The sequence below is a fragment of the Dermacentor silvarum genome, chromosome 8 (genome assembly GCF_013339745.2).
Source record: "Dermacentor silvarum isolate Dsil-2018 chromosome 8, BIME_Dsil_1.4, whole genome shotgun sequence".
NCBI classification, from domain to species: Eukaryota; Metazoa; Arthropoda; class Arachnida; order Ixodida; family Ixodidae; genus Dermacentor; species Dermacentor silvarum.
Genome location: NC_051161.1, coordinates 1,121,124 through 1,134,703, shown reverse-complemented (window position 1 = coordinate 1,134,703; position 13,580 = coordinate 1,121,124). Strand labels below are relative to the sequence as shown.

The following is a 13,580-nucleotide window of genomic DNA, read 5'->3' as shown; positions in this document are numbered from 1 at the left end:
CTTGAGATGGTCATTGAGGGACGATGAATCAGGATCGTGAGAGGATGCGTCAAAAATTACTCGTACTCGAGTAGTTGTAGACTCGCTTCGCACAACAGCGTGATGCGGCATGTAGTAGACCTTAGAGGGTTGCGCCTCAATTTGGCTAGGTACTCTCTCGGCGTGGCCCATCTTCATATAGTTCCTGATGGTGGTATCATATTCTACGGCAAACTCTGGATTGTTCTTCATTTTCTTTCCGAGACACATCAGTCGCTTCCGTGCTTGCAATCGATTATCGTCTAGTTGTCCACAGCTTTCTTTCCACGGAAGGGCTACTTGGTAGTGACCGTTGACGAAGGCGATATCGTGATCGAATTTTTCTAGCACCATATTAGGTTCCTTATTTGGAGTGTTGTCGACTGGCGTAATCCCGATGCTCTCTAACTCCCAGAACTTCCGAAGTAGATCGTCGATAGAGTCAGTAGATGCACTTACTCGCAATACGCATGCGTTGAGTGCTGCTTCCAAAGAGGTGTTGAACGAAAGTGGTCCTTGTAACATCCAGCCAAATGCAGAACCCAGCGCCACCAAGTCTGCCTGGCAATGGTATCGTTTCATTTCTCCGGACATGGAATTGCCATAGCTGGTCAGCACCAATTAAAAGGCTAATACCAGGAACAGCAGCCATGCCTGGTAATAACAGCTTATCTGCAATGAGGTGTCCGTCGCTTTCAATGATTGTAACAAAGTCATGCTCGAGTGGTACTTGAACAACATCCTTGCAGACGAATGGTACTTCAATGGCCTGTACCAGGTATTCCCGATTGTCATACTGACTGCGAATTTTTAGTTCGACAATGCGATGTTGGATGTTAACCGAGCTTGTCTGTCCAAAAGTATTTAGCTGTAAATTCACCGATCCCAGTTCTTTCAAGCCAAGTGTCTTGGATACGTCTTCACGAATGAACGTGCGCTGGCTTCCGCTGTCTACAATTCCACGGATGTAGGCCCTCTGCTTTTGTCCGATGATCCATGCCCGAAATGTCTGCAATAAAACCTCAGCATCCACGAACAAACGAGAGCTGGTATGAAGACTGTTCGCGGTTACGGGTCTTTCTTGTTCCGTCTTCTTAGGTTTCCACTTGGGATCGCACATTGAGGAGACGTGTCTTCCTCTGCATGTTCCACACTTGATTTTTCGATAACAGTTTTTGGCAAGATGTCCTCTCACGCTGCATCGATAACATCGGTTCTCTGTAGCCAATTTCTTCAACTTTTCTTCATGGTTCATGACGCTGTCACAAACTGGAGTTGAGTGCTTTGAAGACCCACAGAAGAGACAGTCCTTGTCTTTAACTTTCGAGGAAGATTGCAGGACAGCTGCTGTTGGTAAGGTGGAGTGCAAGTTTCTTCTCTCCTCGGGTGGTTTAGCGCATTTCTTTCCTTTAAAGTCATAAACTCCACTTCTTTCTCGGCTTTCAACTTCCACGCGAAGATAGGTCAAGAGTTCTTGCAACTCCTCGTCGGCTGTCGCTGTCGTTGCACCTTGCTGTTGTACAGAGCCTGAACTGTCTATAGCAGACGGTGATGACTTTGAACTGGCTTCTTTTCGATAATAGCCAATGACAATGTCTGCTGGCAATGCCTTCAATAGAATGTCTGTCATCATAGTTGCATAGCTGGCAGGACTGATGTTTAGACCTTTCAGGCCTCTGATATGGCACTGCACATAATCCAATAGCCTTCGAAGATTGTATACATCTTCTGAGGAAGCAACTGCTGGTAGTGTGCGCAGACGGCGTAGATGCTCCTGCACAATGCGACGCTTATCGCCAAAACGACTCTTTTGAATTTCGATGGCGTCATCGTAGCACTCGCCTGTCGCTTGTAGACCAGAAATTGAAGCTACTGCTGTACCGCTCAGAAGATTCTTCAGATATTGAAATCGTTCTCCTTTCGTCAGCTTTTCGTTTTCATTCACAGATGCCTTGAATTGCTCCCAAAAAGCAGGCCAGTGACAAAGCTGTCCGTCGAATGTCTGCAACTGTAGAATTGGAAGCTTGATTGACTTGCGCGGCGCGCAATCATCGAGTGCGTTTGATGAACCTGCAGCTGCGGAAGGGGCAGCCGTAGAACACTGATTTTGACGGAGTAGCCACTCCCGAGCCTTCAGCTCTCCCAACATTCCTCGCGCAGCATCTTGATAAGTCAACACAGTTTCAAATTCTGTCGCGAACTCGTCCTCGGGGATAGCTTCTTCTAGATCGGCGTTAAGCTTCTCCAAGTCCTCATTATTTGCGTGTAGTCGTTCGATCAAAGATGAAGTCTTTGCACTGTCAGCGCTTTCAATCACGGCTTTCGCTTCATTGCTGAGGCGCGTATTCATCTGGCATCGCGCCGTTCGCTTTTCTTTAAGGACCTTGAGGCAGTTCATCTTGTGTTTCAAGCATGTGGGACCTCGCTCACCTTCTCAGATGAATGCTGAGTAGATGTCTTATCACGGCGAAGGGTAACGGCGGATGGTCCAGTTCGGTCGTACCGGCTGGCTTTCGGAAGAGGTTTCCGCTGTCCCTACGACGTGCTGTCTTCGCTTTCAAAGTTCCCGATGAGCACTCCAGGCGTGTAGAGTCCCAGCGAGCACTCCCGGGTTTCGGCACCAGAATATAGAATAAATGGTCACGGTCTATGATGAAACACAACTGTATTTACATTATGTACAGTAATTGAATCAAATGCTGTCCATGGCGGACGCTGTCTCTTTCTTCCACTTTGTCGTCTTCTCCGTGCGTCCGTGCTCCCGCGTGCCTTGCAGTTGGCTTCTTCTTTTTCTCTAGCTCTTCGAAGAAGGGTAAATATTCAATACGGGCTATACAAATTTAAGGTCCTCCCATTCGGCCTGTGTTCCGCTCCTGCCGCATTCCAGCGAATGATGGACACTGAACTGAAGTGACAGACATGCCTCGTCTACCTGGACGACGTTGTTGTGTTTTCAAGCACGTTCGATGAACACCTGGTTCGGCTGAAGAGTGTTCTTGATGCTATCCGCAAGGCAAACCTCACCATCAAGCCTGAAAAATGCCACTTTGGTTTTCAGGAACTCAAGTTTCTGGAACACGTGGTCAGCCCCCAGGGCATTCGGCCAGATTCAAGAAGTTGGCTGCTGTTGCTGAGTTCCCTCGTCCTACAGATAAGAAGGCTGTTCAGAGGTTTTTAGGACTCTGTGCCTACTACCGTCGTTTCGTTGAAAGTTTCTTCAAAATAGCTGAGCCTTTGATGAGATTAACACGCCACGATGTGCCCTTTCTGTGGGCGGAAGAACAAGAACAGGCTTTCACAGAATTACACAAACGACTGCAAAAAGCTCTGGTGCTCGCGCATTTTGACGGTGATCCTGAAACTGAAATCCACACGGACGCCAGCAACATTGGTCTCGGAGCCGTTCCTGTTCAGTGGCAAGACAGTGCGGAACGTGTAATCGCTTACGCGAGCCGTAGTCTCACAAAGGCAGAGGCTAACTACTCGACCACTGAAAAGGAGTGTTTAGCAGTCGTTTGGGCCATCAGTAAATTTCGACCCTACCTGTATGGCCGGCCATTTCGAGCGGTCAGCGACCACCATTCACTTTGTTGGCTTGCCAATCTCAGGGATCCATCAGGCCGCCTCGCTCGTTGGAGTCTCCGCCTACAGGAGTATGACATAACTGTCGTCTACCGATCTGGACGAAAGCACAGCGACGCTAACTGCATGTCACGTGCTCCAATTCCACTGACATCGTCAGATTTGGAGCAAGATTTGCCGTTTCTTGGTGTCGTTGACACGGTGCGGATGACTGACCTAGAACCTGCGGACACAGACCTGCTTGCTCTTATCCAGTATCTTCAAGGAGCTGACGTTGTTATCCCACGACCGCTGTCACGAGGACTGACATTGTACTGCCTGCGGAACAATGTCCTTTACAAGAAAAATTTTGAAAACAGTTGGGAAACGTTCCTTCTCGTCGTCCCTACGGCATTGCGCCAAGAAGTTTTGCAGGCATCTCACAACGACCCTTGTGCCAGACATTTAGGCTTCACCAGAACACTAGCACGCATACGCCAGCAATACTAATGGCCACGACTATTTTCGTCTGTTCAGCACTATGTGAAAACCTGTCGTGACTGCCAGAGGCGTAAAGTACCACCCGTCAAGCCCGCCGGTCTCCTCCAACCTCTGGACCCACCTCCAGCACCGTTCCAACAAGTGGGCATGGATCTCCTAGGTCCGTTCGCGACGTCATCTTCGGAAAACAAATGGATAATTGTCGCAACCGACTACCTAACCCGTTACGCTGAGACCAAAGCTGTACCCCGGGCAACTGCTGCTGAAGTCACCAAGTTTTTCGTCCTCAACATTGTACTGCGCCATGGTGCACCCGCTGTCCTCATTACTGATCGCGGTGCAGCATTTACAGCTGATTTAATACAAGAGGTGGTCACGTTGACGCACAGCAACCATCGGAAAACCACGGCTTATCACCCCCAAACTAACGGATTGACAGAGCGCCTTAACAGAACACTGGCCAATATGCTCTCCATGTATGTTGATGTAGAGCACAAGACATGGGACGAAATTTTGCCATACGTGACATTTGCCTATAATACAGCTGTGCAGGAGACCACCCAACTCACCCCATTTGAACTTGTGTATGGACGTCGCGTCACGACACCTTTAGACGCCATGCTTCCAGTAGACGACGGCACCATGACAAGCAAGGGCGCTGATTACTTTATCCAGAAAGCAGAGGAAGCTCGCCAGCTTGCTCGGAACCGCATCCGTAGCCAGCAGAGTACCGACGCCCGTCATTACAACCAGAGCTGACGGAATGTCCAGTACAACCCCGGCGACCACGTGTGGGTGTGGACACCTGTCCGTCACCGTGGGCTCTCGGAGAAATTGTTGCGACGATACTTCGGACCATACGAGGTTGTGCGCCGGCTTAGCGATGTGAATTACGAGATCCTGCCCCAAAGCGTTGATCCTCGCTTGAGCCGACGACGTCCCCGCCCCGAAGTTGTACACGTAGTACGGATGAAGCCGTACTACACCCGCAAGTGAAGTGCACTTTTCAAACCCTTCGCCGTCCTACGCAGTGTTGTGTGGTTATCTTTCGTTTTCTGTGACCACATTTGCCATTAGAGCTGGCTTGCCCCCTTCTGAACTTTATTTTACCCAGCCGACCGGGACGGTCGCTTTTGGAAGGGGAGAAATGACGCGAGATAGGCTGGCACCTGCGGCCGCCGGCCACTGCAACGAGAACGATGAAGTGTGTTCTGAAACGCGCGCTCTCCGAGTGTCAGCGTATATTGAAAAGAACACCGTTTTGCCAACGTCTCGATTGCTATCTTCATGACCATACATTGTTACGCTGAGGTATTTATAGGACTCTGTTAATTCTATTATGACGTGCGAGATAGTATAAGGGAACAGGAGAGGATTACGTTTTCGGTTGAATGACACGAGTTTGCATTTATCGGGGTTTAGTTCCACGACCCATTGGTTGCACCAGTCCTGGATGCAGTTTAGGTCACTTTGGAGAGCTAGTTGTTCAGAGTGGTTATTAACTGTTCGATAGATAACGCAGTCATCGGCAAAGATACGGACATCACAGAAGACATGCATTGGTAGGTCGTTAATATATATTAGAAATAGGAGAGGACCAAGGGCTGACCCTTGCGGTATGCCTGATGTTACCGGAAGAGAACTAGAGGTTTGATTATTAACCTGAACAAATTGGGGTATAGTTAGCCAGAAATTGCATTATGTTAGGATGTAAGTTTAACCAAGAAAGCTTCAATAGCAACCATTTGTGAGGAACCTTGTCGCAGGCTTTCGCGAAATCCAGGAAGAGTGCGTCAATTTGGAGGTTAGATGCTTTATCTCAGACACCAGCATGTTTCCCCAGTTTAGGTGACCTCATCTGCATTTTTGGTATGGAGCAGCTGAATGCTGATAAAGTCTATTCACTTGTTCTTCCAGTAACTAAACTAACATATAGAAAATGGACAAACGGAAAGAACTGGAATTTGTTCATTCCAGTTTTATTTTTGTTGACTAGAAAATATTTGCTTCCATTTTTGGTGAAGCTAGTAATGCAACCACTTACTGGGATTTTCGTTTTTACTTGCTTTGATAAACACAGTATCTGTTATGCAATTGTGTTTTTTATCACTTCTGGCCTGCATGGTCACTGATGTGCTTGAAAACGAGCAGAGGACTGCCTGTGACAAAACAAGAGCACGGGCCAAATGTGCGCTGGCATCTCTTTGGTTGTCTTTATTTGCAGCTGCATTGAGGAGCATGCTTCTTCATTTAGTCACTTCAGAATTGTGTGAGACCACTGTGAATTTGATGTTATAAAAATTTATGCACGAGCATGTTCACTGTATAAAACAGATTTTTGGGCTTTAAGTGGTTTTAGTAGTGAAATTCGGCTTTTGAGATCAGCTTTGCACCACCGCATCCATGAGATGCCACAGCTCCCTTAACTGATCTGACCACATTTTTTTTTACACTTGTCAGCATGCCATGTAACATTGTTTTCTTTTCTGCCTGCACCCCACCATTTCTGTAGCAGCTTTCTTCAAGCTGCAACAAAGTTCCTTTTGAGTAAAATTTGTTTTTCTTGATCTACAGTAAAGGCACAGAAAAAGCCTAGGCCCTACCCCCCCCCCCCCTTTTTTTCCCCCCGTATGCATTCGTTAAGTATCAGCCTTGTGCTCTTGCAATTCACCGTGTCCATCACTATTCTCTTAACAAATTATCTCCCAATGAGCCTTGTTATACATCACAGAGCTCATCTTTGAGAAGATGTCTTCTATAAACACTTTTTCTTTAACAACTCTTCTAATACCAGGCAGGCTTGAGGTAGGTTGCCCAAAAAGCCCAATGATTAAGCACAATGAAATTGCACAAAAAGTACAGCCACTTGCTTGATGGGAATGACATGATTAGCTACACAGAGAGCCCTTGTTTGCCCCCCCCCCCCCTCCCACCCCTCGAAATGTTATTTGTATTTGAGATTTGCCCTTTGATTTGCCTCTCATTATTCTATTACTTTTCCCTACAAAAGTTTCAAACGCTACCTAAACACAAATGCATTAAAACCACAGGAACACAGGATCAGGTTCTTTTTTGTATATGATCGAGGCTAGTCATTCCTGTGTTTACCATTAATTGTGATCTAGTATATAGACGTCATATAGCGTGAATATTTTATTTAGAGTTGCAGTCTGTGTTGTTTATTACTACATAAATTGTGGCAGAAAACAAAGCTGCGATATAAATGCCAGGAAACCAATCTAGATGATCAAAACAACTTTTTTTGATACTAACAAAAAATGTGACTCTAGCCCAGTTCTGAATCTAGCAACACTTTACTGGTGCAGGATGCAGGTGAGCGGTTCGTGGTGTCCCAGCAAGCATGGGGACAAGCTCCAGCATTCAGCCCCAGCAGCTCAGGCACCCCTGGCTGTGTCGGGTGAGCACTGCCTTGCCAGCTCTCACCCTTCTCACCAGAACACATCTTGCTTCAGGGACCCTCATTGCCAATTTTTACGAGTGAATGATTGCGTTTATTAGAAAGCAGCCAGCCTACTTGGCTGTTCAAACTGAACGGTCAGCCCTGTGCCCCACGGCGCTTAATATAGGTGGGTCAATCACATGCCTCCTGGTGGTTTTGCAGATGCAGCACCATCTACAAGCACAACAGTTGCCGTAGCACTTGTTCTGAGGAAGCTTTGAGAGCAATGTTTCGAATGCATAGCTTTTCTGGGCAGACTGTTGAAGAAAAAGTGCAACAGTATCAACTCAATCTAAAGGTGTTTAAAGGTAGCGAGTGTCGCTGTTGTGGTGGTTCCACCTTGTTAGGTGAATATGCTATCCGTCAAGAAGTGTGACCCCAGCATCCATTGTTGTTTTTGACTGCTGTAAAGGAATGAGCCATCAGCTAGGCTTCTGGAGCACATCACCCATGTGGGCAGTGTGCTGACATTTTACTCAAGGTTGATATACTAGATGTGTGCACTTGGTGGCTTTATGCAGGAGACGGTTCTCATTTGATCAGCTCAATGAAGATGCCGAGGCAGCGGACAAGCCGGTTTCACCATTTGAGGAAAAACCCTTGTGTGACCTCTACAGGGAGAGGACAAGGGAGAAGCTCTCATTGGAGGTAGGTGGATGCACAGGGGTACTGCATTTTCGAAACCAGAGGGAGTAGTGATGCATCGTTTCTTGGACGCAGCGGGACTTTAAAACAAGCTCGGAAAGAATTCAGGAAGCATAGCGCACTTAATTGTTGTGGTGTTGTACTGTTTTCTGGTAATTATATATACAGTCAACTTCCTTTAATTTGACCCTGATACAGTGTCACGATCGACGACACGCCACACGTTCATCCCGAACTTATCCTTTATTATCCACATCAACCAAGCGCACCACACCACTCACCCCCGCCGCTGTCTTCCCCACACTCGCGCCATCTCTCATCCACTCCATCAACTACTGTTGATCCCGCTTGTTCTCCGAGAACCGTGGCTCCTCATCGCATGTCTTGGGCTCGCTTGCCCCGGCCCTTGTGTGTCACAACAGTCAATTTCCTTTAATTTAACCCTGATGGCACCAACGACATCGATCTCATTATTTGGCGGGTCAAATTAAACAGTATGCTGAAAAAACGCCAAAACACACGGCTGATTCATTTTGCAGTATTTGCCCAGTTCTAGCCGAACCCTGAATCGAACACACACCCACTTTTTATGTCTACAAAGTAGAAAGCTCGCATATAAATGACATTAAAGCTCCTAAACAAATTAGAAATCCAACCTGCACCTGATGTTCGAGCAAGAAAAATGGGCAAGGTTCTAATATTTGTTGCACAGTGGTGGCCGGTTTCATAAAGTCAGCTTCGTTGCATGTTTTTTTTAAAGTCAGCTTTGCCGCAATATATTATTGTTATGCGGTAAAGCTTATGAAAGCTGTGAAAGCAGTTTTGGTTTTGTATCCAATTGCACTGTGTAGGCAATTTCGGCCCAACTTTTTTGAAAAAGAAAGTGCACATTAGAATCGAATAAATGCCGTAATCGGGCTTTGTGAGCTACAGTTGGTAGAAAATTTTCTGAGGGCAGGCCGCAAATAGGCTTTTTCGATGGAAGACAATGTGTGTTCAACACACTCATTGTCCCCTAAACTCCGCAGAGACAGATGCTGCCACTAAAGGTGTCGCTAATAGGGTCACAATAGGGCACATGCATGCTGACTGGTAAAGTTATCCAGCGGAGGCCAATTTTAAGATTGAAATAACCAAAATTTGGTCCTATATTTGAAAAGCATGAGCACCGGCTGGGGCCTTCGGTCATGATCAAATTAACCAAAAAAGTTTAATTAGTTGGAGCGTAATTAACGGGAGTCCACTTTATATGTATATACACATACCAGTTAGCCCCAGCTGTCTGCCAACTCTTTGAAAAGTGTACGTTCATTGACTAACTTTTCAGGCACAGAAAAAATATCTAAAGCACAAAAAAAAAGCAATTGAAAAAGAAACTGATTTCCAGGAAGGAAAATTGATAATTGAATTTTACAATGCCAACAGCATGGGAAGCTTGTCGACTTAGCATATGCTCAGTCTTGTTCATCAGTGGAATAACATGCATGTACTCTAAGTGTGTGTCTTGTGTCCTCTTATTCTGTGTTGTGGGTTAGCACTGTTTGCTCCCAAATATGTTGCTCACCTAGTCGTGTTATCTACTTCTGTCATAATCATGCATACCATGTTCATTCAATGTACAGTCTGATGTGTGTTATACAGTTAAACCTGGATATAACGAAATTGACAAATTTCCGAAAAACTTCGTTATAAAGAGGATTGCGCTATATGCAGGTTCGGCACGAAAATTAGAAAAAGAAACACTTGCCGTATTTACTCAATTCTTACCACTTACCGATGGCGTCGTAGCGTCGTATAAGGCCCGTTTATAGTCCGACGTTATCGGCGCGCGGGCCAGCATCGTTTGCGGCCAGTCACGCTACGCCAGTTGCACTGCGCCGGCGCCGAGCCAATTCGGCGCCGGGCGAGTCGGAAGCTGTTGGTTACGTTGGTCGTTTTCGCCAACGTGACGTAGCGAGGGCGCGCGTGCGCACCTGCTCGCGTTACGTCAGACTATAAACTAAAGTGACTTTACTATATATAAACGGCCCTATAGTGTCACCTAGTGTCAGGTGAGTGAAGTGAAGTGCAGAGACTTAAGCAGTAACCAAAGAGTGGCGCTGCCAGCGCGTTGAAAAAAAAAGAATGCTTTTTTTTTTTCGCGGGATCAGGTTTGAATGAAGGGAGGGGGAAAAGTCACGCCCGCGGCGGCAAGATAGCCGGGTAGAGGGATGCAGGCCCGCCTCGCGCGCGCTCGCACACGTGCGCTCGCTCTCGCCTCGCAGTCGCCGTAAATTCGAGCGCGCCGAGTGCGACGCCACCGCTTCGCATTCCGTCGCGGCGGAGAAGGTGCTTCTGGTTGCTGCTCGCCCAAAAATGACAAAATTTGGGGCGAAATCTCTAGGTTGTCGGCAGTGAAAATTCGTTACTTCGAGGGGATCTCCCGCTGCCACTTTGTTACGTACAGATCTCAAATACATGTGCTTCTATGGAGTAACGGCGGGGAATAGAAAAATTTTTCTATATCCAGGAATTCGCTATATGGAGGTTCGTTATAAGCAGGTTTAACTGTATATCATTGTGAAGCTATAAAGGGCAGACTTTTGCAGATGTAGCACACAGATTTGACTTCACACAACCAGAATTCTGGACTGTTTTTACACAAATTTAGTTTAATTCTTTCTGCCTACGCACAAGCTGTGGCCGAGTCAGACAGACTTGATAAAGAATAAGCACTCACATTGGCTGCACCCACCCATGCACTGCTTCTGATCCGAGGTTCATTAATAGAACAGGGCACTGACAAAAAACAAAGCTTGACGTTTCAACATTTGTTCAGATTCCTTGTTTACAATCTTCTGGAAGCTGGAAACACAATGATTCCCTCTTGCATGCATAAAGGCCTACTCACTGCCACAGCAGCGAATATGTGGTGTGCTCACCCTCATAAAGCTTACCCTGCCTCTCCTAGCGCCATCTAGAAACCACAACACAGAAGGCAGATCATAGCAAAAATACCGATACATTTTTCATATTGTGCAGCATATAAATCCTGTGAGTCGTACTGTGTTTACATTAATCGAACGTGCCCCCAAATATAACGTGTACCCAATTTTCATGGGCGCAAAGAAAGAAAATAACAGTGCCTCGGAACTTAATATGCACCAGAATGTGGCATGCACCTAAATGTAATATGCGGAATAATAAGTACAATCATCATGTAGTAATTCCTAAAGGCCCCTTTTCAAGGTATCACATAGGGCGGGGGGCAACAACAGAAATACAGAGTAGTCATGTTATCAAAAGTGGTATGTACATTTCAAAAAGAAAAAAAAAAGTAGTAGTACCATATTTTCTAGTCTATAAGTCACATCTTTGTATAAGTCACACTCCCCTCAAGACGGCAGTTCCCTGCCTCCCTTCCCCCCAAAAAAGTATATTAGTCGTATAAGATGCACCTGTTCATTCGGTCAGCGATTTAAAAAAAGTACACTGACGTTTGAATTCGTGAACGCAGGTCATGCGCAAGCGTATGGGTACGATTTCTATATAATTGCGATAGCAATAATATGGACACTCCAGGTGCATTTCTGCCGTCATGGTCACCACGATGTTCCGTATAGAGTCCAAGGGCGATAACATCGTCCCCGCGCGCCGTATGCTGTATGTGTGACTGAAAGCGCGTGACGGTGAGCCGAATCACGCACAAGGGGGGAAGCGGGAAGGCAGTGCGGGAGGGTCAGGGGCTGGCTTGCACTCTGGTAGCAGCTGTGTAGTTTGGGCAGTGGTGCACGCTGTATTTTGAAAGCAATCTGCAGATGCGACGACTTCAGAGTTGGTTGACTCGCGAGTCAGCCTGCCGCCGCTTGCGTTGCTGCTCCGTCCTTCTCGCGTGGCGCTCGGCAACTCGATCACAAGAAGAATTTGTTACCTCCATAGCACGCACACAACCCCCTAGCAACTGCCAGAGAAGGTCAACCCAGCGCACTTCGCGTGACCATAGCGTCCAATCCAATTTTGACAGCAGTTTTTCCGAAAAAGGAAAAAACGTATATAAGTCGCACCACTCTATACAGTGGAATCTCGTTGATACGATCTTCACGGGAACTGGAAATAAAGACTAGCATCTTTAAATCGTGTTATCCAACGTATTATTCAACCAAGTCGTATTATTGAGAAAAGAAAAAGAAACATATTATTCTGATAAACATACAGTTAAACCTGGATATAACGAAATTGACAAATTCCCGAAAAACTTCGTTATAAAGAGGATTTCGTTATATGCAGGTTCGGCACGAAAATTCGAAAAATAAACGTTTACCGTATTTACTCGGTTCTAACGCGCTCTCAATTGTAACGCGCACCCGTTTTCCGTTTTCGTCAAAGCACTCATCTTCGGAATGTCACACCAGGTACCGGATGCGTGGACGCGTGTCGATTCGCACAAGCGCGAGGCATCGGAAATGAAGAGCGAGCGTTACGATGGCGTCGTAGCGTCGTATAGTGTTACAGTTGAACCTCGCTGTTACGTTCCCGGTGGGCTGCGTTTTCCCGGCTGTTACGTTGTTTTCAACCGGTCCCAGCACAGCTCCCATAGAACTCAATGCATTGGTAACCCCGCTGTTTCGTCGCAACTGTGGGACCGTTCCCGCATCATACGTTGCGAACTGCCACCCCGCGCCGGCCCGAGCGGCCATTTTGACTTTTCATGTCGCTTGGCTTGGTAGCTTGACGATGGCATTGGCCGCCCAAAGTGCCGGGGGCGACAACTATGACGTATTTTCGGTTTTCGCCAGCAAAAGTATGGCCCTTGAGATCCGTATTTGCTATATAAAGATGGTGTCCATTACGCGTTGTGGCCCTAAAATTGGTTTTGGCTCATAGATATTCCGTATATAAGGGTACAGCCACGCTAGCGGCAAAAAACGCGCGTCATATGCAGCGAGCCATGCAGCGAGCGGCAAGTTGCCGCGTGTCAGCGCCTTGCCGCGAGGCCACCGTGGCACGCGCGTCTCGCCGCCACGCGGCAGCGCGATAAGATCTCCCGCGCTCTCCGAACGGGCGAGCAACACCGCGAGCGCTCGTTGTTTCATGCGATCGTCGATTGAAAACCCGGCGCGGACCGGCGGCGTTCCGGTTGTGGTGGCTCCGTGACGTCACCCTCGTCGCTCTTGATTGGTTCTTCATCTCGAGGCACGCGGCATTTGCCGCAGAACCCATTTCGCGCGGCACGCCGCAAGACCCCCGATTCCTGCCACTTCTGCCGCGCGCGGCATGACGCGTTGCCGCGAGTTTCTGACGCGCGTTTTTGCTGCGTGTTCTTGCCGCTAGAGTGGCCGTACCCTAAAGTCCCAAGGGCGATAACGCAGTCGCCGCACGCCGTATGCTGTTATGTGCGAGTGAAAACGTGCGAGGG

General features: G+C 47.3%; 1 protein-coding gene across 1 annotated transcript in view; it reads left to right on the top strand.

Annotated features, from left to right (window-relative positions):
* Positions 1 to 13,580, top strand: part of LOC119460513 (intermembrane lipid transfer protein VPS13A) — a 1,139,096-nt gene that overhangs the window by 552,876 nt on the left and 572,640 nt on the right. Inside the window, exons 47-48 of the mRNA XM_037721434.2 lie at positions 7,407 to 7,498; positions 8,062 to 8,188. Coding sequence (XP_037577362.2) covers positions 7,407 to 7,498; positions 8,062 to 8,188 — 219 coding nt within the window. The remainder of the gene's footprint in view (positions 1 to 7,406; positions 7,499 to 8,061; positions 8,189 to 13,580) is intronic.